Source organism: Scyliorhinus canicula, chromosome 23, assembly GCF_902713615.1.
Source record: "Scyliorhinus canicula chromosome 23, sScyCan1.1, whole genome shotgun sequence".
In the NCBI taxonomy this organism is placed as follows: Eukaryota; Metazoa; Chordata; class Chondrichthyes; order Carcharhiniformes; family Scyliorhinidae; genus Scyliorhinus; species Scyliorhinus canicula.
The window spans coordinates 4,150,734-4,178,200 of record NC_052168.1 but is presented as its reverse complement, the minus strand read 5'-3'; the positions used below and the strand labels follow the sequence as shown (position 1 = coordinate 4,178,200).

The following is a 27,467-nucleotide window of genomic DNA, read 5'->3' as shown; positions in this document are numbered from 1 at the left end:
AAGAGATGTCTTGAATAAACCGCTTTAAGAAAGAGAGATCCTTCAGGAACTAGCTGCAGATTCTTGCTTGTCTCAAACTGTTGTTTAAACTCGCCAGCCTGAGTCACAGCTCCTGTCCTGTACAGAGGCAAATCTTGGCCCCAGTGAAATCGTTAACTGAACTGTATTTCCCAGAGGCTGGTAGTCTATCCACAGACAGGTCTAAACGGAACTGTATTTGGATCAGCTGCTTCTCTGGTTACATCCCAATCTATAAGTGAGTTTCTAGGCTGAAAAACGCAACACCCGACTTCTTCAGCCCCTGGCCCCTCCCATTAACGACATCATCTTACTAAAACTAAACACAATGGTGGGATTCTCCCGTTCCCCAGACACCGGTTTCTCGGTGATGTGCCGTTCACTGGTGACAGGATTCTCTTCTCCAGGCCCAGTCATTCCCCCCTTCCTTGGGGGCTAGCATGGCGCCGGAGTGCTGTGCGCGGGTCCACGCATACGTGCCACGGCCGTCTCCGCGCCAGCCCCCAGTCAATATGGCGGAGCCCTACAGGGGCCCGGCATGGAGGAACATTTGCCCCCCCCCGGAATGAGCGCGCCTGCTGATTGGTTGCTCCCGATCGCGGGCCTGGCCACCGTGGAGACCCCCCCCCGGAGTTGCCTCCCCCCGCCCCCCTACCAGGACGGCCCCCACAGCCAGAATGCCGAGGTCCCGTCGGGTAGGACCACATGTGAACCACGCGGCGGGATTCGGCTCGCCGAGCGCAGAGAATCGCTGTGATTGGCGCCGATTCTCCGGTCGTCGGCCTGGCGTCGGAGCGACGTGGCGGGATTCACGAGGCCCCCCCCCTCCCGGCAATTCTCTGACCCGGTGCGGGCTCGGAGAATTCCGCCCAATATCTTTGGCTGGAATTAGTTATGATCCTACTTTTACAATGCTTTAGTTGCACCTCGGTGTCCAAAAAGTGTCAGTTAGCCTTTCAAGCCAGGAAACTTTAAAAACATGACCTCAGCAGTCATGCACACACTAACCTCGACTTTTAACCCTTGCTGCACCAAATGCATATAATACAATACATCTGAATGCCTACATTCACCACATGTGAAAGATGAAATGGTGAGGGATGATGGAGGGCAGAAGAGGGTGGTATTGGACACATAAAGACATAAAAGATGGGTGTAGAGGAGGTGTAAATGCCAATAGTGGAACCAATACCAAGAAATAGGAACGCCGGTTATCGTACAAAGTTGCTGAACTCCGTACTGAGTCCCGAAGGCTGCTTAAAGGAGAGCTGGAGGTACTTCATTGAAAGAGTGGAGGGTACTGAGGACAGAGAAGTGAGAGTGGGATGGAGAATGAAATGCCAGGGAAAGCAGCAAGGATAACATACGTACAAATGGTTATCAAGGAGGAATACTGAATTGCAAAGTTTGAATGAGTTTTTTTAAAATTTAGATTACCCAATTATTTTTCCAATTAAGGGGCAATTTAGCATGGCCAATCCACCTACTCTGCACATTTTTGGGTTGTGGGGGCGAAACCCACGCAGACACGGGGAGAATGTGCAAACTCCACACGGACAGTGACCCAGAGCCGGATCGAACCTGGGACCTCAGCGCAAGTTTGAATGAGTTAAAGAGACAGATAGAGATACTTCTGGAGAGAGAAGAGATTGAGAGGTGTGGTGAGAGGGTGTGTGAGTAAGGCTGTGTGGGCTAATGGCCTTATTTGATTCCTCAAAAAAAAACTATCCTTCCACTTAATGGTCACTTGAGTGTCCTGTTTCGGTCCACCTCAAGTGTGTTATCAGTGAGAAACAACCTCTTAATCAGCCTCTGCTCCTCGATTCCTCAGTGTAGCATATCCATTCTGACAGATGACAGTTCTTCTGTAATGGTGCTCTGATGGAGATGATGGTGGGTAAAATAGTCTCTCTCTGTCCCCTGCAGCAGACGTCTGAACTCTCCGACATTCTGGGGCAGTGTTGCCGTGAGCAACGGGTCAGTGAACAGGTAGTTCCGCTGCTTAAGCCAAGGGAGTCAGTGGAATTGATCCTAGCATTGTGCAAAACAGGCCGTGTTGAAGGTGCAACCTCGCTTCAGTTTGTTTTCATTGATGTAACACCAGTGCACAACGTTGAGGTCTACATGGATGGTGGGCTTCATTATGCGAGGTGGCTGAATCTGTGTCCAGAGGGGTGTAAAACCCATCGTGCAAAGAAGGGGAGCCAGAAACATAAATCTTGGGCTGGATTCTCCGTTTCTGAGGCTAAGTGCCGGCGGAGAATCCTGGGGAGTTTCACGACAGGAAGATCGGCGCGAACCCCTCACCCATTCCGGTCCCGGTCAGGGGCTAGCACTCCCGCGGATCATGCTGAAAACAGCCGGAGAATGGCCGGTTCCTGACCCGCGCATGCGCAGGCCTGACAGCCTGCACCGGTCGCGTCGGAAAACATGGCGCCGGCCGTGCTCGAACCCGTACCCGCCGACCCCGCCCCCACAACCCATTCCCTGTCCAGCCCCCCACCACTCTCCCCAGTTGTCGCAGAAGCCCACCCGGCCAGCGGCACGGTTCCTGGACAAGTAGCGCCGCGGCTGGACACTCTCTGCAGCCGGCAAACTGTGTTCCCGACCGCTGGGAACACATGTGGTCCGTGATGTGTTGGGTAAGCTGGGTCTGTGAGGACTGCGTTTACCATAGCAGTGATTGAGACAGGCTACCAACACTTGTAGAAGTACAACTCTATTTTATTTAACTATGAGCTGTTAAACATACTTGCACTGTGGGTCGACACTATGTTAAGTTGACTGGAGACCTGAGGCTAACCTGACCAGAGTATCCTGCTGGCACATGGTGGATGTTCGTGTTGCTGATCACGGGCTCTGGCTGTCTCAGAGGCTGGATCCCGAGAGAGCGGGAAAACTAGTGCCCTCTGGCTTTATAGTGGCCGTGTCCTGTCTGGTGATTGGCTGCTGTGTTCTGTGTGTTGATTGGTCATTCAGTGTGTCAGTCAGTCTGTCTATGAACCATCATATACTTGTGTGTATATTATGACAGTCCGCTCCATCGGGAACTTGGCCCATCGGGGTGGAGCTTTGGGGGTGGGCTGGCCGGTGGTGCGCCGACAGCGTTGTGCGTTCTGTTAACGCCGGTTGGGAGAACATGGCGGACCAGCATCAAACCAGCCCCGACCCCGATTCCGGCGTCAAAATCCATTCTCCGCCCAATGGGCAATCCCGATTTCGGAGTCAGGCGGCAGAGAATTCAGCCCCTTGTTTCTCATTGGATAAGTGCAGGAGGAACTCACAATATCAAAGTGCACAGCAGCAATAAGATCATTCCTCAAGGACATCTTCAGCTGGTTAGCCCTTTGCTATTTGCTATCACAGACACTAATCTGATCATTGTTCATCTGCCTGGCTGGTCGAGCCAATGTAAATATCATTGTTTAATCTCAGCAAACGGTCCTAAATGATCCGCTTATCATTCATGTAAAACAGTGTCTTTTCAAATAAATTAAGCATTTATATTTGTGACCAGTTTATCCTTCAAGTGATTGCCCGTGATAAGTACGAGGGGAAACTCTCGCTACAATAGACCCGGGGGGTGGGGACGTGCCCACTATTCAGCTGGGGTGGAGGGGGGAGGTTTTATTGATCAGTATTGTTTCATAGAATCATAGGATTTAACAGTGCAGAAGGAGGCTATTCGGCCCATCGAGTCTGCACCAGCCCTTGGAAAGAGCACCCTACTTAAACCCACACTCCACCCTATCCCCGTAACCCAATAACCCCTCCTAACCTTTTTGGTCACTAAGGGCAATTTATCATGGCCAATCCACCTAACCTGCACATCTTTGGACTGTGGGAGGAAACCGGAGCCCCCGGAGGAAACCCACGCAGACACGGGGAGAACATGCAGGCTCCGCACAGACAGTGACCCAAGCCGGGAATCGAACCTGGGACCCTGGAGCTGTGAAGCAACTGTGCTAACCACTGTGCTACCCCTCCCCCCCCCCGGCTTTCTTGGCCTGTTGGCTAAATCCACGTGTCAATCCATAGGATCAAGTCGAGACCAGGTGCGATGTCTGTTCTTGTCGGCCTGGATCTGGTAAGTCTCTCTCTTGCGGTGACCATGAATTGGATTTGAATTTGAATTGTTTTTTCGGAGGGAGATGGATTAAGGGCTTGCCCTGTCCACTCTGCACATTGGCTTTGTAACGTTAAAGAGGGATATACTGAAACAAAAGGTTTTATCGATCAGCTGTGTCCATGGACTTGCCCAGCTGTGAGACGTTGATTGTGCTAGTCATTCAATCGCCCGCATTTCAGCAGAAGATTACCATCAGGAGACCAGTTTGACGCAGCACCATCAGGACTTAATTAAAACAGGACAATCAGTCCGACATAACACATTTCTTCCCCTTCCACTGACGGCTTTGGTAGACTACTGTGTATCGCAACTGCCTTAATATCTTGGCTGACCTTAAGACTCATGGTGTCGATAAGGATCATCAGGCATGGATGCACATTCCATTATTACATTGCTGAAAGGGACTCTCACGATGGTTCAATCAGCACTTTACTGTAAGTGGTGAGTGACACTGATAATGAGACCAATACAACCAGCCCAGCCCATGTTGCTTTGGCACTTTGTGTCTTTATTTTACCCAGCATCCTTTGGGTTTCCTATCGACCACGTGGCACCTCCCCCATTTTAATTTTCTAACTATCTTCTTATCTAGTCCCACATTCTATCTTGCATTCTGTGTGGTTTTCAAATTTAGCGGAAGCCTTTCATTTGACACTTTCACAAAAAACCTTCCAGATGAGCAGACGAACCAGGTCATCAAGAGTTAAACCCATAAAGAAATCAAGGAGGTTTTCCCCAGACAAGACCCTTCCCTTCTCAAATGTGTGCTGGTTCTGTCCTATTAACTGACTACAATGCAGCGGCTCCTGCAGTTACCCTTTGCAGAGAATCAATATCTGGAAGAACATTCTCACTCGACGAGTGATAAATGTTTGCAGTAATTTGCCAAGAATTGAACAGTAGAAACAAAAGCATTTCTGATAATGGAGCAGAATTGGAGAGGGTTGCAGACGGTACACAACTTGGCAATGTGGTCAATGCCGATAGTTAGGGGCCAAAAGACTGCACAGCCTCAGAACGTCTCAAAGTGCTTCACAACCAATGAATTATTTTTGGAGCGTAGGAGATGTGGCAGTTTGTGCACAGTAAGATCCCACAAACAGCAATGCGATAATGACCAGATCATTGGGGGGGGGGGGGGATTCTTTGATCCTGGGGCTAAGTGTTGATGCCGTCGTAAACGCCGGAGCGCCGCACAGGGGGCTAGCACCATACTGGAGCGCCTCACGCAGCTCCAGCTGCCGATACGGCGCCAGCACGCCCGGTGCGAGTTCGCTCATGCGCGCCACGGCCAACGCAAGTTTGCGCATGCGCTCCATGGCCGGCGCGGGTTCGCGCATGCGCGTGGGTTGCCTTCAGTCGGCCCGTCCAGCGTGGAAAATCGCCTGGGGGGGGGGGGGCGCATTGAGCAGTCCCCGACCGGTGCCGTGCCAACCACGCCAACTGCGCCAACCGCGCCAACCGCGCCATTGGTGCCGATTCTCCGGTGACTGGAGAATCGGCGGACCGGCAGCGGAGCGTGATTCGCGCCCCCCCCCCCCCCCCCCCCGATTCTCCGACCCGGCATGGGGCTGGAGAATCCCGCCCATGTTTGTTTCTGATCTGATGATCGGTAGATGAATAAAAGTCGTTATAATCCCAGGTGACCATTGGCTGCTTTCCCCTTTCCCTGGAGTAACAGCCAAGGTTTGTTGTTCCTCCAGTTTCTGCAACTTAACCGGACCAGTCAAATAAATACGACAAAGCAGGTCAGATACTGGGAATTCTGTGGTCACTGACTCACCTCCGAACTCCCCAAACCATGTCCAATGTTTCACAAGCCAGGAACACACTGCACTTGCCTGGATAAATGCAACTCCAACAACACCATACAGGACAAAGTAGTCCACGTTATCGATACCCCATCAACCACACTAAACATGCTCTCCCTCCACCAGGCAGCCGTGTGTACCATCTACAAGATGCACTGTAGCAACTCACCAACGGTCCCTCGACAGGCACCTTCCGTACCTTTGACTCCCATAATCTAGAAGGCCAAGGGCAGCAAGAACATGGGATCATCACCATCTGCAGGTTCCCCTCCGAGTCGCTCACCACCCTGACTTGGAAATATATCGGCCGTTCCTTCACTGTCGCTGGGTCAAAACCCTCAAACCCCAGCCCTCTCTTCCATCGGTCGGTGATTTTTACCCCGAATGCTGCTTAATATCTTGGGGATTATCACCCCTTACTGGGACAGTATTCCCATTCCCTAACCTCAGGGGATGTGGCAACTTTACCCTTTCGGCACCAGCACTATTACGCAGGATCCCAATGCGTGGGTCGTCGCAGCATTAATCTCCCGACTGAAACATTAACCTGGAACCTTCCTGTCAGCAGCTGGGCATGCAAAAGGCACTGGGCGGAGCTTTACATCCCAGTCGTGGAGGGGGCGGGGCTGGAAAATGCAGCAAGCCAGACAGGATATAAAGCCAGAGGGCACCAGTTTCCCCGCTCTCTCGGGATCCAGCCTCTGAGACAGTCAGAGCTCGTGAGCAGCAGCTAGAACAAACACCATGTGGTAGTCAGTTAGTCTGGTCAGGCTAGCCTCAGGTCTCCAGTCAAGTCAGCATAGTGTCAACCCACAGTTGAACATGTATAATAGTTTAGATGTTAAATAAAATCGTGTTGCATCTCATCAAGTGTTGGAAGCCTGTCTCTCGCTACATTGCATCAAACGCAGTCCACATCGACTCAGCTTACCCAACATATCACTGGCGGGAGGGGCGATAACATTGTGCCCCCCCCCCCCCCCCTCCCTGTCACTGTTTTGAAGACGAGTAGATGGCCTCAGGCCGAGACCTATCCCTCAACCAAGTCGCAAAATCAGGAACGTCTCTGCCCGTGGGAGCTTCCTGTGCGTCGATTAGTAGCCGCATTTCCTACATCGCGACTTCAGAGAGCACATCAGTGGCCGTGAAGCGCGGTGGGATGTCCCGATGTTGCGGAGGCGCTATATAAACACACAGTCCTTCTCTCTGTGGGGGGGGGGGGCAGGAGGGAGTCAGAGATATTTGCACACTGCACATTGCAACAATGTGAAGGCAAAACTGCTTTGGGCTGATGCAGAACGTCGGCACTCTGTTCCGGCATTGCTAGGGAGCTGCATGAGCTTTGACTATTGATGAAGCTCTCACGCAGAGAGGGCCTTTTCCACATGTATGGAGAATAATCAACACCTAGTGGTGAATTTCAAAGCTATAATCGGATCTCGGGGTGAGACATCTTCACAATCAGTGACCACAATTTCTAAATATTAATGCATCCCTGAATTAAATTGCAACCAGAGACTCACTGGCATGACCTCCTTCGTTCTATATTTTAGGTCTGACTTCTCTCAAAGTTTAGAACTTTGCTGTCGGGGTGGGCAAAACCGGTTCAGGTTCCTGTTCCTCGTCACAGCGCATGGGAGTGCACACACTGGGGCGGGGTCAGAGGGGAAACCCACCACCTCTACCAGCCAGGGGAGTGAGGGCCACAGATACACGGGAGGACACCCTCGCGCCAATCCCTTCCAAGTTATACTTGGATATATATTGGCCCTTCCCTCATCATCGCTGAATCAAAATGGAACCATTGATTTCCTGCAGTGCAGAAGGAGGCCATTGGGCCCATCGACCCTCTGAAAGAGCACCCGACCCAGGACCACCCCCCCCCCCCGACCCCATCCCCGCAACCCCACCTAACCTGCACATCTTCAGACACGAAGGTGCAACTTAGCGCGGCCAATCCATCGTCTAACCTGCACATCTTTGGGCTGTGGGTGGAAACCGGAGCACCCGGAGGAAACCCACTCAGACGCGGGGAGAGGGCGCAGACTCTCCGCACAGACAGTGACCCAAGGCTGTTAAACCCGGTTGCCTGGCGCTGCAAGGAAGCAGTGCTAACCGCTGTGCCGCCGTGCCTATCCTGGAACTCTCTCTGAAACAGCACTGTGGGCGCACTTGCACCGCAAGGGATTGCAGGGAGCTCAACACAACCTGGCATGGGCAAGAAATGTCAGCCTCAGCAGCAATACAGAATTGCTACAGTGCAGAAGGAGGCCATTTGGCCCACCTTCTCCCCCTTGCCCTGCACATTCTTCCTTTCCCAATAACGGTCTGAAAGCTTCGATTGAATCTGCCTCCACCGCCCTCCTTGGTAGACCATTCGCGATCCTAACCACTCGCTGCATGAGAAAGCTTTTCCTCGTGTTGTTATTGCTTCTTTTGCTTTGGATCTGCCGCCAACGGCAACAGTTTCGTCCTGATGTCTCTGTCTGGACCCCTCGCGATTTTGACTATCTCCATCGAATCCCCTCTCATCCTTTCTCTCTTTGTCATAACTGAAGTTCCTCATCATAGAACCGTAGAGCCCCTCCAGTGCAGAGGGAGGCCATTCGGCCCATTGAGTTTCCCTGACACTCCGAAAGGGCGCTACACTGAGGCCCACACCCTGGTCCTAGCCCAGTAACCCCACCCAACCTTTTGGACACGAAGGAGCAATTGATCGTGGCCAATCCACCTAACCTGCACATCTTTGGACTGTTGGGGGAAAGCCGGAGCACCCGGAGGAAACCCACGCACACACGGGGAGAACATGCAGACGGCGCACGGACAGTGACCCGAGGCCGGAATCGAGCCCGGGTCCGTGACCTTGTGAGGCAGCGGTGCTAACCACTGTGCCGGCCCCTAGAAACCATGCTTGTGAATCTTTGGCGCACCCTCACTAAGCACCCTCACTTTCCTAAAGCATGGCGCCCAGAGCTGGGGGGGGGGGGGGGGGGGGGTGGGGGCGATACCCCACCGAGGCCCAAGTCCCACAAAATTAATATTTAGAAATGGGGTGGGGAATACAGGGTGCAATTGCCCAGCACTTGTTGGGGAGGGGCCTGGGGAGCTGGACAAAGTTGTCTTTGTGAGGTAGCCCCTGTCAGCTGAATGCAGTCCGGTTTGTGTGTGTGTGTGTGATCTATGTGACGCCATCACTGCCACACTATCAGTGAAATAATTTGCAGTGGATGTCTGGACAGTATGGGGACTACACACTCCAATTTTAATCCCACTTAATTCCTGGCAGCGCTTCAGCTTTTGAACAGAATTAACATCATTTTGTGGGGGGGGATGTGGGGCAGGAAAGAGAGGATGAACTGGTTTTATTTTTCGATAGATCCAACTTAACTCGTCAGAACCTTCACTGACACTTTTTTTGTAAAAAAAAAGGACTATATTTAGCCTTTTTTAGAAAGAGAAAACGCTTGCCTGTATTGTAAATATGCGTTCCCCTGCAATTGCAGCTTGTGTGTAGAACAGTCGGTGTCACTACTGTATAGGACATAAACTCAGAACAAGCAGCTCCACACTCAATCCTTAAAGTCTGCAATAGCAGCAAGATTATTTCCTCTCGCCCTGGATTTTTCTGCCTTTCTGATCCATCCAATGGAATTTTTGACTTTTTTGTCTTATTGCGTTAGTCTGTGTTTTGTGTGTGTGTGTGTTTTTATTTGAGGAATAAATCAGTTCAAGGGAAGCACACACACACACATCCACACACACACACAGACACTGGCAGCAAAACTCGCCTAGGTCTGGAGATAACAGGTTGAGGATTTAATTCAAGACGACAGACACCAGCACCAAAGAATGATGTTTTCTGAGTGGTTAGCCCGAATGGACTGCAAGGAGCTGTTCTCGCCCAGCCTCATCTTTGAGCATCCCTGCCTCTGCGAACTCCAGCTGCCAAATTCGACCGTCTAAACAAACAAACAGACCCCTTCAATGCTAAGGTAAGGCTTCTTTGCAAAGGGTAGGGGACGAGGCGAGGGTGGGTGTGGAGGACGGTAGGGTAGATGATTTCTGAAGAGCAGGAAATCGATGGTGAAACTTTTGCATTGGGGATCCTGAGTGAAATTAACTGATGAAATAGCTTCGCCCCTCCACGCACATCGTCCTGTGGGTCTGTTGCAGGGAATTTACCTGTGCAAGGGGAAATGTTTTAACTGCCTGTGGATTGGAAACAACGGTTTTTTGTTGTTGGTGTTGTTGCACGGTGCAATATTTAACCAGCCTTTTTAATACCTTCATTTCCCATCGTCAGCTGGGGCTGAAGTTCCCGGGAAACTCACAATTTAAAGCTTATTTGTTCATTGAACAGAATGCTGGAACAAATATTCTTTCACTCTTCCGGAGGGGAGGGTGGAATCACTTCTCTCCCTGCCTCCCCGTTTGAAGGGTACTAGAGGGAGGGAGATGTGATTAATTGGGGGGGGGGGGGGGGGGGGGGGGGGGGGGGGGGGATTCAGAATTGGCGAGGAGGGGAATGAATGGAGTTGCAATTCTATTAAAACAGATCATTCCGTAGCTGGGTTCAGCTGCATTGCCAGTGAAACATCTCCAGTTTAGATCTCGAGTTCATTAATTTTTCTTGTGCAAAAGAATCTGCAAAGGGATGTCTCGATTGTATGTTAATCAGGACCATTTGATTGATTGTTTGTGTTATTGTCATATTGGGACTGCACTGACAGAATTAATACTGTTACCCCCTCACTAATGATGAGCGTGATCCCAGTTGATGTACTTCTTTTGGGGTTTTTAATATATATATATATCAGAGCTGTGCTTCTTTTGTGATGTGTGTGTGTGTGTGTGTTGATAATGTGCAGGAGTTGGGACCCAGATTTAAAGTGGTCTCCCTCATCCTCTTGTTGATTGCCAAAGGCTCCGGAGGGGTTGGTGCTCTTCCTCTGCCAGGGTAGCTCTCGCCAACATCTAGGCTTCTGTCACACACACAAAAAAAAACCCCTAGTCACGGTGATGATGGAGAGATTGATTGCTGATGGACATCCTTCCATTAGCTTTCCTTGTGAAATGATTGGTTTGCACAGCACCCTCACCCGCTTCCCTCTACCCCCTCCCCTCCCTTAGCTTCCGTGCAGATTTCACATTGCAATCTCCTCAGGGGAGGGGGGGGGGGGGGGGAAGAGACTACCTTATTTTGTGAGGGAGGGCAGGACTGCATCCCAAATGGGCACAGGGGAGGGGTGCGGGGAGAGAAACCCAAACCAGCTGCGGTGGGGCTGGATTTCGGAAGGGCCGAATGGCCTCCCTTTGCATCGGTGAGGCTTAGTGACCCTCTTTCTAAATGTACCAGGTGAGACTGGCTGAACCCAGCTCTGCTTCTCAGGTGAGTTATTGGTCCTGACAACAGATTCCCCGCCTCTTAAACTCTACTTTTAGATTCATTCACAAACAATTCTCAGAGGTGATTGATGCACACACTGGTTGGGGCAGCAATTTAAATATTTGAATGTGATATGGTGGTAGTGGGGGGGGGGAGATTATCGCCCTGTGCCGCCTTGCCCCCTTCTTCACGTGTGATGGGTAACGCGGTGCTTTGGGAGATTTCAGATTACGTGAGAAGTTAGAAGGTCAGCCGCGATCTTCCTGATTGGCAGACCAGCCTCGAGGGGCTGAGTGGCCTCTTACTGCTCCTGCTTCAGTTCACGCTGTGAGCAGTTTCATTTATGTGAGCAGGTTACTGGGTTATGGGGATAGGGTGGAGGTGTTGACCTTGGGTAGGGCGCTCTTTCCAGGAGCTGGTGCAGACTCGATGGGCCGAATGGCCTCCTTCTGCACTGTAAATTCTATGATCTATGATTTTCACTTCATGACAGTACCTGCTCAATCTCAGTGGCCCTGGTGAAAACTTTACTCTGTCGAGGATTTGCTTTTGTACCAGTTGAAAGCTGCTTGGGTTGAGAGGAGGCAAATGTTTCGATAGCTCTGTCACCTTTACCGTAATCCCTACTGTCGTCACCAGCAACAGCACCAACCTCCGGTCCAATATCATCAACAGGAAAATAACCCCGCTTGATCAGCATCCCATCCATCAACATTCACTCCCTCCACCACCCACGCACAGTGCCAGCCGTGTGTACCCTCTACAAGACTCCTTCAACAGGACTTTCCAAAGCTGTGATCTCTACCATCGAGAAGGACAAGGGCAGTAGACGCATGGGGGACTTCACCAGCTGGAGGTTCCCCTCCAAGTCACTCACCACCCTGACTGGGAAAAAAATCGGCCGCTCCTTCACTGTCGCTGGGTCACAATCCTGGAACTCCCTCCCTAACAGCACTGTGGGTGTACCTACGCCAGGCGGACTGCAGCGGCTCAAGTAGGCGGCTCACCCACCACCTTCTCGAGGGGCAATTAGGGACGGGCGATAAATGCTCAGCCGAGCCAGCGATGCTCATAGCCAATGAAATAATTCTTAAAAAGTCATCACCATGACTATCCCCTCCAATGCACAGATAAGAGTTCTTCCACCCTTATCTACATTTGCCTTCATTTTTCCAATTTTCTGCACCTTTCCTAAGCCTGCCAGGGACGTGGTGAGTGAGGGGTGGCGGGGCGGGGGGGGGGGGGGGGGGGTGGGGGGGGGGGGGGGGTGGGAGGGGGGGGGGCGTGTTGCTTATTCCAAGATTGCCACTTCGCTCCTGTCGCAGACTGTTTGTGTGTCAGCGTGTGGTTTTCATTCGAATCCCACGGATTCTGATTCTGATTCGGCCTCACCCACTCTCCCCACAGACCCTGAGCCTCCGTCCTCTATCAGAGCTGTCACCACACAGGTTGTGAGAGCTGTACCCCCAACTGCTCATCACAAAGTGTTCCAACGCAGCTGCTGCTATTTGCTTGTCGCTGTTTATATGTCTGGCTGTGGGGTCCCTGTAATTACTGTGTGATTACCACAGTGACTCAGGAGGTAGTAGCCAGATATAGTTGCCTCCCAGTCTAAGCGATGTAATAGCTAAGCACTCAGTGAGATTCTTTACCTCCACTGATGTCTGTGGCTGTGGGAGTCGCAGCGCTCATTTGAGTGGGCGCAAGAACGGACACGTCAACCTAAATTTATACCCCTTTCAATCCAAATCTTGGATTTAGAGTTCGGGTGGCAGGTGGCGCAGTGGTTAGCACTGCTGCCTCACAGCGCCAGGGACCCGGGTTCGATTCCGGCATCGGGCGACTGTCTGCGGCAGAGTCTGCACATTCTCCCCGTGTCTGCGTGGGTTTCCTCCAGGTGCTCCGGTTTCCTCCCACAGTCCAATGATGTGGAGGTGGGTTAGCCACTCTAAATTGTCCCTTCGTGTCCGACGGGTCTGGTTTAGCACAGTAGGCTAAACAGCTGGCTTGCAAAGCAGAACAAGGCCAGCAGCGCGGGTTCAATTCCCGTACCAGACTCCCCCAACAGGTGACTTTTCACAGTAACTTCATTTGAAGCCTACTTGTGACAATAAGCGATTTTCATTTCAACGGGTTAGATGGGGTGACCGTGTTTCCAGGATCAGGGTGGGGGCATGGCCTGGGTAGGGTGCTCTTTCTGAGGGTCAGTGCAGGTCGATGGGCTGAATGGCCTCCTTCTGCACTGTAGGGATTCTGTGATATTTATTTCAGCACAGTTGGAGACCACGCGAGTTCATGCTGCCTCTGGGAGATCGATCCAGTCAGTTCCTCCATTAGCCCCAAATCTCTGCAAGTTTCATTCTTGCGAGTGACCATTCAATTTCCTTTTGGTCACTCGTGGTCAGCGGGTTTCTGGTCATTACCCATCACTGGGTAAAAACGTTCTTCCTCATACCCTTCCTATGTGTCTTACCCAAAGCATTCAGTGTATGGCCTCTGGCACCTCTACAACTAGCTAATGAGAGTACTTTTTCTTTTTCTGCCTTACCCAAATCAATCTTAATCTTGGACTCGCAATCTCTCAATCTCCTTTGCTCCAAAGAGGACAACCCCTGCTTTCCCAACCTTATCCTGCAGCTAAAATCCCTTATTCAGGTAAATCGTCTAGCAGACCCTCACACCCTGACTAAAGTGGGGCCCACCACCCCCCAGACCTGGAAGCGATATTCCATGTTGTGGCCTTAATAGTAATAATCGCTTATTGTCACGAGTAGGCTTCAATGAAGTTACTGTGAAAAGCCCCTAGTCGCCACATTCCGGCGTCTGTTCAGGGAGGCTGGTACGGGAATTGAACCCGCGCTGCTGGTCTTGTTCTGTATTACAAGACAGCTGTTTGGCCCACTGTGCTAAACCAGCCCCTTGGTAAGCCTCTTACCAGAGCTTCCCAAAGGTTCAGCATAACTCTGCCGCTTCTGTGCTCAATTTATGAAGGCCAAGATCCTATTTGCTCTGCTGTCTACTCTCTCGATGTGTTCTGCCCCTTTTAAAGATCCACGCACACAAATCTCAAGGCCCCCTTGAGGATTATCACATCAGATCAGTCAATGACAGAGAAGACTCGATGGACCGAATGGTCTACTTCCACTCCGCTGTCTTATGGTCTTATATCTTGAGTTGCTTGGGTCCCAAACTCTGGAATGTGCTTCCCAGACCTTTCTGCATTACTTCCTGCCTTTCCCCAATTGAGGCACCTTTTCAAAACCTAGCTTTTGGTCATCTGACCTCTGAACTCCTTATGTGACCCAGTGTCACACTCGGTCTTGTAATGGTCCTGTGAAGCGACATTATATTAATAGTGCCAAGGGCAGCACGGTGGCACAGTGTCCCCCCACGCACTCAGAACTGTTCTGCCACAATGCGTCGCTCCAGCCTTCCCTGTACTAAATTCCTTCTGCCCCTTGTCTGTTAGCCCACCGATGTCCGTGGATCGGGACCATCCTCGCCGTTTGCCACTCCTACAAGTCTGGGATAAAAGTTGCATTTTGAAATTTTACTTTGTATTTCAGTATCCAGGTCAGTTATAGATGTCAAAAAGTCGGATTTATCCCACGCGGAGCGTGTGGTTGACTTTAGAGGAACGACTAACTTTGAAACTGAGGTTCTTAAAATTCTCCTGTACTGGGGTCTTCTACCGTCTGGAACATCGGAACAACAACGTATTTATATGGCATATTAATATATACATATATATATCATTTTAATTTAGTGTACCCAATTTCTTTTTTCCAATTAAGGGGCAATTTAGCATGGCCAATCCACCTACCCTGTATATCATATTATAGATTATCATAGAATTTACAGTGCAGAAGGAGGCCACTCGGCCCATCAAGTCTGCACCGACTCTTGGAAAGAGCACCCTACCCAAGGTCAACACCTCCACCCTATCCCCATAACCCAGTAACCCCACCCAACACTAAGGGCAATTTTGGACACTAAGGGGCAATTTAGCATGGCCAATCCACCTCCCCTGCACATCTTTGGGTTGTGGAGACGAAACCCACACAGACACGGGGAGAATGTGCAAACTCCACACGGACAGTGACCAGGGCCGGAATCGAACCCGGGTCCTCAGCGCCGTGAGGCAGCAGTGCTAACCACTGTGCCACGGTGCTGCCCTTGGCACTATTAATATAATGTCGCTTCACAGGAACATTACAAGACCGAGTGTGACACTGGGTCACATAAGGAGTTCAGAGGTCAGATGACCAAAAGCTAGGTTTTGAAAAGTGCCTCAATGGAGGAAAGGCAGGAAGTAATGCAGAAAGGTCTGGGAAGCACATTCCAGAGTTTGGGACCCAAGCAACTCAAGATATAAGACCATAAGACAGCGGAGTGGAAGTAGACCATTCGGTCCATCGAGTCTTCTCTATCATTGACTGATCTGATGTGATAATCCTCAACTCCATTTTCCCATCTTATCCCCAAAACCCTTGATTCCCTCACCGATTAAAAATCTCTCTTGACTTTGAACATACCTAACGCCCCAGCCTCTACAGCTCTCCGCGGTAAAGAATTCCACAGATTCGCTCCCCTCTGAGAGAATAAATTCCTCCTCATCTTTCAATCCTAGACTCTCCCACAAGAGGAAACAGCCTCTCAGCATCGACCCTGCCAAACCCCCTGAGAATCCGAATGTCTCAATAAGGTCGCCTCTCATTCTCCTAAACTCCAATAAGGACAGGCCCGACCTACTCAACCTCACCTCATTAGAAAATCCCTCCAAACCCGGAGTCGACCGAGTGAACCTTCTCTGGACTGCCTCCAATGCCGGTATATCGTTCCTTAGACAAGGGGACCAAACTGTTCACAGTATTCCAGGGTTGGTCTAACTCGTGCTTCGTATAGGGGGCGATTCTCCAATATTGGGCCCAGGTGTTCGCACCGGTGTGAACGCCGTCGCGTTTCACGACAGCGCGAACCGGGCCCGCTTACGTCCGATTCTGGCCACCACTAGGGGCCAGCACGGCGCTGGAGCGGTTCACGCCGCTCCAGCCTCCTTTCGCCGCACCAACCCGCGCATGCGCATTTGGGCCGCGCCATCCTGCGCATGCGCGGGGGACTTCTTTAGCGCGCCGGCCCCGATTCAAGATGGAGTCGGTGTCCAGGGGCCGGCTGCGCCCAGCCCGCCGATCGGTCGTTCCCCGATTGCCAGCCAGACCCCATTGGAGCCCCCCCCCCCGGTGAAGGGGAGCCCCCCCCCCCGGTGAAGGGGAGTCCCCCCCCCCCCCACCCACAGGCCCCCCCACCCCGACCGTTCCCGCAGAGTTCCCGCGGCAGCGGCCAGGGGTAAACGGCGCCGGCGGGACTCTGCGTGGCCGGCGCCGCGGCAAACACGCCGGCGGAAATGCCGCCGATTCTCCGCACCTTGGAGAATCGGCGCACCGGCATCGGGGCATCGTGGCGTGGTCGCGGCGATTCTCCGGCCCAGCGCGGGGCTCGGAGAATCCCCCCCCCCTAGTTTTAGTCCTATTTTTACAATCCATTCCCAGTGCGGATGATACAACTCAACTGCAACAGGACATGGCCACAATGGTGGAACAATTGTGACTGTGGATGCTGAAGAAGCCAGAATTAGAGGAGCACTGATACCCCAGAGGGTTGTGAGGTTGTAGACAATTACAGAGATGGAGATGGGCAAGGTCAGGGAGCAACTTTAAAACAAGGATGAGAATTTTGCAACCGAGACATTGCTTGACCGGGGGCCAGTGTAGCTCAGGGTCCCTCAGGCTGATCAGGGGAATCCAACACTAAAAATGGGGCAGACCATTCAGCCCGTTGACTCAGTTCTGAAACCATTCAATTAGATCATGGCTGATCAGTATCTTACTTCTATCTTCCTGTTTGATTCCATAACCCTTAACAAACTCAACAAACAAACACTTATCAATCCCTAGCTGAACATTTTCAACTGAGCCCCAATCTTTCTCGGGGGGAGATTTTCAGATTCCTTTTTCTGAAGAATGACATGATGATTGAAGAGCTTCTAATTTTAAGTTTATGCTCCCTTGTTCCGGAATTCCTCTCTAATCTTTTCCCTCCGTACCCTATCAAATCATTTAACGACTATAAAGACTTCAATTAGATCACCCCTTGACCGCGAGAGAATTTCATTAAGCTTTTTAACCCAGTATCATTCTGGTGAATCTGCGCAGAACTCCCTCTGAGTTCAATCTGTACCCCCCCCAACCGCTCCACAATTTAAGCTGATTTACTGACACCATCGAGACTCCCCCCCCCCCCCCCCCCCCCCCCCCCCCCCCCCACCACCACCACCACCCCGGGGATGCTGGAATATCCCTGGGTGGGAATTCATCCGTGTGTCAACTCTCCTTATCCTAACTTGTCTCACCTGTGCAACGCTCTTTCTCTTCTGTGGTCTTTAAGCGCCTATACTTCCTCAGGAAACTAAGGAAATTCGGCATGTCCACATTAACCCTTACCAACTTTTACAGATGCACCATAGAAAGCATCCTATCGGGCTGCATCACAGCCTGGGTATGGCAACTGCTTGGCCCAGGACCGCAAGGAACTTCAGAGAGTCGTGAATACCGCCCAGCCCATCACACGAACCTGCCTCCCATCCATTGATTCCATCTACACCTCCCGCTGCCTGGGGAAAGCAGGCAGCATAATCAGGGATCCCTCCCACCCGGCTTACTCACTCTTCCAACTTCTTCCATCGGGCAGGAGATACAGACGTCTGAGAACACGCACGAACAGACTCAAAAACAGCTTCTTCCCCACTGTCACCAGACTCCTAAATGACCCTCTTATTGACTGACCTGATTAACACTACACCCTGTATGCTTCATCCGATGCCAATGCTTATGTAGTTACATTGTATATCTTGTGTTGCCCTATTATGTATTCTCATGTATTTTCTTGAATTTTGTTTAATTCCCTTTTCTTCCCATGTACTGAATGATCTGTTGAGCTGCTTGCAGAAAACTACTTTTCACTGTACCTCGGTACACGTGACAGTAAACAAATCCAATCCAATCCAATCCAATCTTCTCCTTTGTGAAGCAAGGTAATCATTGACAGAAATAGAAGTTGTCCTTTCTAGCCTCCCCCCCCCCCCCCCCCCCCCGCCTTGGCACTGGCTTGCCCTCATTCCTCACACCCCACTATCTGAATCTCAAACATCACAGCGAGCACTCAGCAAATCACAACAGCCAGTGGGGGGAATGAGGCTGGGGAAGGAGGAAAACGACAAACCAGAGGCCCTGGCTACCCTGATATTGGAAATGACTCTTTAATACATCCAGTCAGAAGCCCCGTTGGTGTTAACCAGTTCTGTTCCTGGATACAGTTTTATTTAAATGCTGCATGATGTTCGACGCTGAACATGTAGCTCGGCCTGATCTGTGTGCGTCCCACCTCCTATCGCAGGCTTTCGCTTTCCAGAGTCCTGGAAAAGGAAGGAAGGTTTCCGTCTAAATGTTTGAATGGGTGCAAAAAAAAAGTCTTATTTATTTCCAGCCAAATAGTCTTCGCGCCAACAACAACTTGTATTTCTGTAGCGCCTTTAATGTAAGCGAAACATCCGGGAGGCGCTGCACTTCAAAGAAATAAATTTAGCATTGAGCTGCACACAGCCAGGGGACCAAAAACCTGGTTGGTTTGAGGAAGGAGGGAGAGAGAGAGGGAGGGAGAGAGAGAGGGAGAGAGAGGGGGGAGAGAGAGAGAGCGAGAGAGGGAGAGAGAGAGAGCGAGGGAGAGAGAGAGAGAGGGGGAGAGGGAGAGAAGGAGGGAGAGAGAGAGAGGGAGAGAGAGGGAGAAGGAGGGAGAGAGAGAGAGGGAGAGAGAGAGACAGAGAGAGGGGGAGAGGGAGAGAGAGGGAGGGAGAGAGGGAGAGAGGGAGAGAGAGAGAGAGAGGGAGAGAGAGAGGGGAGAGAGAGTGAGAGAGAGAGAGAGAGAGGGGGAGAGGGAGAGAAGGAGGGAGAGAGAGAGGGAGAGAAGGAGGGAGAGAGAGAGAGAGAGGGAGAGAGAGAGGAGAGAGAGAGAGAGAGAGGGGGAGAGGGAGAGAGAGGGAGGGAGAGAAGGAGAGAGGGCGAGGTTTAGGGAGGTTGTTTTGTAGCGAAGACCCCAGCCAGCTGAAGGCAGGGCCAACAGTGGTGGAACAAAGGATGTTGCGGAGTCACAGGGGGCTGTGGTATTCCTTGTCTTACTAAATTCAGGATGGTTAGCGTAGTCTTCACAAAGACCGCAAAATAGCTTGAACTTAAACAAGGCTATAAATTTATTAACACTACTTGTTTGGATTCGACACGTACTCCAAAAGAATATAGTTGATAATTAACATATAATCTACACTCACCTGCAACTAATCTCTACACTATAATAAACTATGATCTGCTCTTACTCACACTATATTTCCTTCAGTCTATCTCGAGCTAACTCCTTCACTTCTCTCCCCAACCCCCCCCCCCCACAAGGCTTAGCATCAATGCCTTATATACTTGTAACGGTAGCTCCATCTAGTGGCTGATCATTAACCCTTCCAATTCTTACATTTATGATAATACCACAGGGGCGAGAATTGAAGGAATGCAGAGAACGCGGAGGGATGGAGGCCTCGGAGATAAGGGCCGGAATTCTCCGGTCATTGCGATCCAATTTTCCCGCTGGCTGACCCCCCCCCCCCCCCCCCCCCACCGCCCGTGGGTTTCCCCGGCGGCGTGGGATGGTTACAAATCCCATTGACAATCGGCGGGGTGGTAGAATCCCCCCCCAGCCAGCGAACAGTCGCGCGGCCGAGAGACACGCGACAGGCGGACTGGAGAATCCCGCCCAAGGGAAACATGGATGAGAATTCTCAAATCCAGGTGGAGCTGGACCACAATGGAGGTTGGTCAGCCAGCGCAGCAGGGCCGTGGCTGGAAACGGACTTGGCGTGAGCAAGGGTAGCAGCAGCAGAGGGTTAGATGATCCCAGGTTTAGGTGGGAGACAAGCTGGGAAAACCTTGGAACGGTCGAGTCTGGAGGTAACAAAGACGTGCATGAGGATTTCAGTCACGGTTCGGCTGAGACACCAATGATGCCGTGGGGACTGCAAATGGTGTCCGCTAGGCGCAAGATAAGGAAATAAATTGAAGGGAAAGGGACGATTTCGGGTTAACTTCATACAGTGAGTACAGAACTGAGGGCCACTCTCCTAGTGCTATACTGCGAGGATGCTGCATTGTCAGAGATGCCGTCCTTCAACAGCATTCAACAGTCTGTCCTCTCAGAGGGACATAAACAATCCCCTGGCTCTCCTAGAAAAAGATCTGGGATGTTCTCCCCAATGTCCTGGGCCAATATTCATCCCTTAACCAATGTCATACTTTGGGGACTTGGGGACACGGTGGCGTGGTGGTATTTCATTGGCCTAATAATCCAGAGAGCCAGCGTAAAGCTCTGGGGACCCAGGGTCAAATCCCACCACTGCAGAAATTTAAATCAATACAAATCTGGAATTAAAAGTTTAAAGATGACCAGGAAACTGTTGTCGATTGTTGCAAGGAGCTATCTGGTTCACTAATGTCCTGGAGGGAAGAAAATCTGCCGTCCTTACCTGGTCTGGCCTACATGTGCAAAGGGAAGGGTCATTGTTCCAACCTATCGTGCGACTTGATCGTCCCACGTTGTAATGATTCTCTATTTTGTCTCTTCCTTCTAACTGCATCTTATGTTTTTGCTTTCAGACTCTCCCCATGCTTGCCAATATGGCCAAGGAGATATCTCCTGCATGGACCAGAGGGCCACAGTCACCTACTGCTGGGATTTTACACTCAGACGCGGAGGACACGGGGATTACGGAGAACACGGCGCAATCCGGCGAGGAGATCGCGGCCGATGAGGTGTCATTGGAACCGGATGCCGACCTGCTCTACCCAGAGCTGGCTCCAGTCGTCTTCTTCTGCTTCAAACAAAGCACCCGGCCTCGATGTTGGTGCATTAAGGTAGTGTGTCACCCATATCCTTTGCTACTGAGCCACCCGGGCCCAGTGATAATATTCAGGTTTGTGTTGCTGTTCTTGCAAGGGCTCGGCCAAGGGGCCGTTTACATCTTCAAGCCACTCGACAAGTTTGAGCCATCAAGTGGAAACTGATTCGCGGTGGTGTGTGTGTGGGGGGGGGGGGGGGGGGGGTTAACAGCAGTCGGAACACTGATTGGAAACGAGGAACTGTTTGGGTGATGTCCCAGATAACGGCCACTGACCCAGGAAGTCATCCAACCAAATTGGAAAGAGTAGAAGGAGGGAATAGGAGGTACCAAGGTTTGGGTTTGTAGAGCTTTGATTTGATTTATCATTGTCACATGTATTAGTATACAGTGAAAAGTATTGTTTCTTCCATGCTGTACAGACAACGCATACTGAATATATGGAAGGAAGGAGAGACTGCAGAATGTAATGTTACAGTCATAACTGGGATGTAGAGAAAAGATCAACTCAATACGAGATAGGTCCATTCAAAAGTCTGATGGCAGCAGGGAAGAAGCTGTTCTTGAGTCGGTTGGTATGTGACCTCAAACCTTTGTATCTTTTTCCTGACGGAAGAAGGTGGAAGAGAGTATGTCCGGGGTGCGTGGGGTCCTTAATTATGCTGGCTGCCTTTCCGAGGCAGCGGGAATGGTAGACAGAGTCAATGGATGGGAGGCTGGATTGCGTGATGGACTGGGCTACATTCACGACCTTCTGTAGTTTCCTGCAGTCTTGGGCAGAGCAGGCTCCATACCAAGCTGTGATACAACCAGAAAGAATGCTTTCTATAAAAGAGTGCATCTGTAAAAGTTGGTGAGGGTCGTAGCTGACATGCCAAATTTCCTTGGTCTTCTGAGAAAGTAGAGTCGTTGGTGGGCTTTCTTAACTATAGTGTCGGCATGGGGGGAACCAGGACAGGCTGTTGGTAATCTGGACACCTAAAAACCTGAAGCTCTCGACCCTTTCTACTTCGTTCCCATCAATGTAGACAGGCGCATGTTCTCCTCTACGCTTCCTGAAGTCGATGACAATCTCCTGATGGACGGCAGGAGGAAAGGAGGATTGGATGAGGTGGTGAGGAGTTCCTTCCTTTTATGGTCCTAGCAGGGGACAAGAACCGAAGGCTAGTCTTGATCACAGCACAGTGAGAACGCACAGAGGAGGGAGACAATGCGAAGTGGAGTATTTGGATGATGGAGTTGAGAGAATAAGTAACCATAGCGATATAGAGGAAGTGAAATGTTGTGGGGCCGGATGTGTGAATGGTAATCACCTTATCAGGTGGCCATCTTTCTGTTGAAACTTTCCAGAAAAAAGAGTCCAAGATGGACGTTTAGCTTCTTGAGAGTTCAAAATTATAGATTGAATTCTTCACGTCATCTGTACGCTCGCTCCCTTCTATATCTGAGCACTTTAAGAAACCCAAGCTTGGGATTCTCCATTCACTGCACCTTGACTTACTTGATCATGTGACCAAGCTACTGTCTGCACTCTGGACCCATGATCCTTTGCCTAGACCACCAAGAGTGAAAAGGAGCCCTCATTATGAGGTTGCGAATCGTAGGGTGCATAGTAAGATTCCGCAGATGTGGCAAGTGTCGTTGGACTTGCTGGGGTCCGGTTTTGTCGCTGGTCAACAGGTTGGCTGCCCCACCCCCGCCCACGCTCCATATCCGCCCTGTCGCATTGATCAGAAGGAGGTTGTGGGGCTCAGCGGGAATGGGGTGCGGGTACTCCAGTCTGAAATCCATCCCATTGTTGCTCCCCGAGCAGGTATGAAAGCCGGGTCACCAGATTCTGTTCAAAGTCCATTCCAGGTGGTTGGAAGTCAGTGCCAGAAACCGGTGGAACCACGGAGCAGAAACAGGCCATTCAGCCCAACTGGTCCACGCTAGCCCTCATGCTTCACATACACCTCGCCCTACGCAACCTCACCTCAACCTAGTAACAAAACCGTCCATTCCTCTCTGCTTCATGGGGCTGAATGGCCTTTTCCTGCTCATATTTTCTATGTTTCTCTATGGCCCTGGCCGTGGGTCATTTTCTCTGTGTCTACCCTCATTAAGGATAAGATTCAAGATGGCGCCGGAGCATGGCGACTCTCTGCGAGCTCTCTCCCCCTGTCCCTTTTCTTTTATCTCCTATCAGCGTTCAATGTTCTCTGTTGACTATTCTTTTTGTCTACTGTGTACACAGTGTACGTTCCCTCGGCCGCAGAAAAATACTTTTCACTGTACTTCGATACATGTGACAATAAATCAAATCAAATCAAATTATGATTTTAAAGACCTCTATGAGGTCACCCTCAGCCAAGGATAAAAGCAAATTACTGCGGATGCTTGAATCTGAAACTAAAACAGACTGGAGTTAGAACATACAGTGCAGAAAGAGGCCATTCGGCCCATCGAGTCTGCACCGGCCCTTAAAAAGAGCGCCCTACCCAAGCCCACATCGCCACCCTCCCCGTAACCCCACCCAAACTTTTTGAACACGAAGGTCAATTTAGCCAACCCACCTCACCCGCACATCTTTGGACTGTGGGAGGAAACCGGAGCACCCGGAGGAAACCCACGCAGACACTAGGAGATGATGCAGACTCCGCACGGACAGATTTGTTCAACACAATCCTCTGCTTCTCAACTTTTCTCCCCTTTGTTTCCCCCTGTCCCTCCCCCGAAATCTACATCTGTCACAGTTTACCCTCTGATGTTAGCTTCTCTGCCGTTTGGCCTTTCACACCTTTTGTTCTCTCTGGGGACTGCCATTAGCACTCTGTCCCCTTGGTGTCTGTGGCTATTATCTCCCCATTTCCCTGGGTTTCTGTGGCTCATCTTTCATTCTCTCACTCCACAGTATAAATATTTCTCACTTTCTCTGTCTTTTAGCTTTGACAAAGGGTCATCTGGACTTGAAACGTGAGCTCTTTTCTCTCCCTACAGATGCTGCCAGACCTGCTGAGATTTTCCAACATTTTCTCTTTGGTTTCAGATTCCAGCATCCGCACTAATTTGCTTTTATCCTCTGCTTCTCGATTCTGACCCGCATGAGTTTTTAAAAAAAAATGACTTTCCGAACCCATGTCTCTATTTTTGATGATTTGCATATGTGACCCCTCCACTCCCCCCTCCCCCAATCCCCCCCCCCCCCCCCCCCGAACCCTCTCGTTTGTCCATTTCGAATTATTTTCTGAGGATCCCCCACAAGGATCTGTTTTGGGACTGCTGCTGTTTGTCATTTTTATAAATGACCTGGAGGAGGGCGTAGAAGGATGGGTGAGTAAATTTGCAGATGACACTAAAGTCGGTGGAGTTGTTGACAGTGCAGAAGGATGTTACAAGTTCAGAGGGACATGGATAAGCTGCAGAGCTGGGCTGACAGGTGGCAAATGGAGTTTAATGCAGAAAAGTATGAGGTGATTCATTTTGGAAGGAATCTCGGTGTCCATGCCCATAGATCCCTGAAAGTTGCCACCCAGGTTGAGAGGGTTGTTAAGAAGGCATACGGTGTGTTAGCTTTTATTGGTAGAGGGATTGAGTTTCGGAGCCATGAGGTCATGTTGCAGTTGTACAAAACTCTGGTGCGGCCGCATTTGGAGTATTGTGTGCAGTTCTGGTCGCCACATTATAGGAAGGATGTGGAAGCATTGGAAAGGGTGCAGAGGAGATTTACCAGGATGCTGCCTGGTATGAAGGGAAGATCATATGAGGAAAGGCTGAAGGACTTGAGGCAGTTTTTGTTAGAGAGAAGAAGGTTAAGAGGTGACTTAATTGAGGCATACAAGATGATCAGAGGATTAGATAGGGTGGACATCGAGAGCCTTTTTCCTCGGATGGTGATGTCCAGCACGAGGGGACATAGCTTTAAATTGAGGGGAGATAGATATAGGACAGATGTCAGAGGTAGATTCTTTACTCAGAGAGTAGTAAGGGCGTGGAATGCCCTGCCTGCAACAGTAGTGGACTCGCCATCACTAAACGCATTCAAATGGTCATTGGATAGACATATGGATGATAAGGGAATAGTGTCGAGGGTCTTTAGAGGGGTTTCACAGGATGGTGCAACATCGAGGGCCGAAGGGCCTGTACTGCGCTGTATTGTTCTATGTTCTATGAGTTTGTAGCCTTTCTTCGTCTTCCGATCAAAATGCGTCGCCTCGCGTGCACCGATATTGAAATGAATTTGACAATTACGCACCCGTTCTGAAAGTTTATTGGAATAGAATTTTCATGACAGGTTAATTCATAATTTTGAGCAGAGGGGCTCTGGCACATTTTATGGAAACCGCGATTTACAACAATGGAGTTTGAGGTTTGTGTAGTCGGTTCCTTTGCCTTCAAAGATTTCCACTGAGAGAGGCAGAACTAACCCAGGAAGCTCAGTGTCGAGAATTAGCTTTGACAAAGAGTCGTCTGGACTCGAAACATTCGCTCTTTTCTCTCCCTACAGATGCTGCCAGACTTGCTGAGATTTTCCAGCATTTTCCCTTTGGTTTCAGAGTCCAGCATCCGCGGTAATTTGCTTTTATCCTTGCTTCTCGATTCTGACCCCCCAGTAGTTTATTTTTAAAAATGACTTTCCGAACCCGTGTCACTATTTTTAATGATCTGCACTCCTGAAATGTTCAGCAATAGATTGAGTCTCTTGCTATCTACCCTGTCTGAACCCTGAGTGGGCACAGGGTGGGGCGGGGGGGGGGGGGAGCGGGGTGATAGACAAGGCGAAAGGAGATGATAAAGACGTGCAGGTTAGGTGGATTGACCATTCTAAATTGCCCTTAGTGTCCAAAGAAAAAGGTTAGGTGGGGTTACTGGGTTACGGGGATAGGGTGGAGGTGTGGGCTTTAGAAGGGTACTCTTTCCAAGGGCCGGCGCAGACCCGATGGGCTGAATGGCCTCCTTCTGCACTGTAAATTCTATGGTGCTATGAGAAGAGCAAAGGAACAACACTTCGGTGGAATTACAAATATTTTTCAACTGGGTTTAAGTGAGCAGAGGGCCGGAGCAGCGTCATTGTTGCCTGCTTTCCTCCCCAGCCCACGTCCATCTGATTATTTTGATCGGTGTTTGGTTTGAGAAGATGATCCCACCAACCCTCCTGGTGATTGGCTGCAGCCTAACCGGCTGGTCCGTCCGAACACCAATCAGGTCGCGCTGTGTGATGCTGCTCATTTTAATTGGTCGATGTTGTCCTCATTGATATTCTTTACCTGCTCATCAATATTCATAGAGGGAGCCTCATGTATTGTGAATATTCATGAGCAGTGATTTAGATTTTAGAACAGTACAGCACACAACAGGCCCTTCGGCCCTCGATGTTGTGCCAAGCAATGATCACCCTACTCAAACTCACATATCCACCCTATACCCGTAACCCAACAACTCCCCCTTAACCTTACTTTTTAGGACACTACGGGCAATTTAGCATGGCCAATCCACCTAACCCGCACATCTTTGGACTGTGGGAGGAAACCGGAGCACCCGGAGGAAACCCACGCACACACGGGGAGGACGTGCAGACTCCGCACAGACAGTGACCCAGCCGGGAACCGAACCTGGGACCCTGGATCTGTGAAGCATTGATGCTAACCACTATGCTACCGTGCTGCCCATGTGCTGTGGGTGTGATGACACACACACACCCACACAACGCACAATATCCCCCACACCCCCCCCAACCATGCAACACACACACTCATGCTCCACACTACACAACAGATCGCTCCCCCCCACATCACACACACACACACACACACCCCACACCGCACATCACACACTCACATCACCTACGCCACACACACACGCACACACACCCCACACCGCACATCACACACTCACATCACCTACGCCACACACACACACGCACGCACACCCCACACCGCACACCACACACTCACATCACCTACGCCACACACACACGCACGCACGCACGCCCCACACCGCACATCACACACTCACATCACCTACGCCACACACACACCCCACACAACACACACCCCATGCACATGTGCACATGCACACTCATACCACATGTGCACTCACACTGCGCATACATACCACACATACACACCCACTCACACCACACATACACATCTC

General features: G+C 50.7%; 1 protein-coding gene across 2 annotated transcripts in view; it reads left to right on the top strand.

The window, feature by feature from the left end:
- Positions 1–9,235: 9,235 nt before the first annotated feature.
- Positions 9,236–27,467, top strand: part of cacna1ia (calcium voltage-gated channel subunit alpha1 Ia) — a 421,890-nt gene continuing 403,658 nt past the window's right edge. Inside the window, exons 1-2 of one of the 2 annotated variants that reach the window (XM_038783537.1) lie at positions 9,236–9,950; positions 21,094–21,365. In XM_038783537.1, coding sequence (XP_038639465.1) covers positions 21,103–21,365 — 263 coding nt within the window. In that variant the 5' untranslated portion in view covers positions 9,236–9,950; positions 21,094–21,102. The remainder of the gene's footprint in view (positions 9,951–21,093; positions 21,366–27,467) is intronic. The other variant, XM_038783535.1, reaches the window with a different exon arrangement.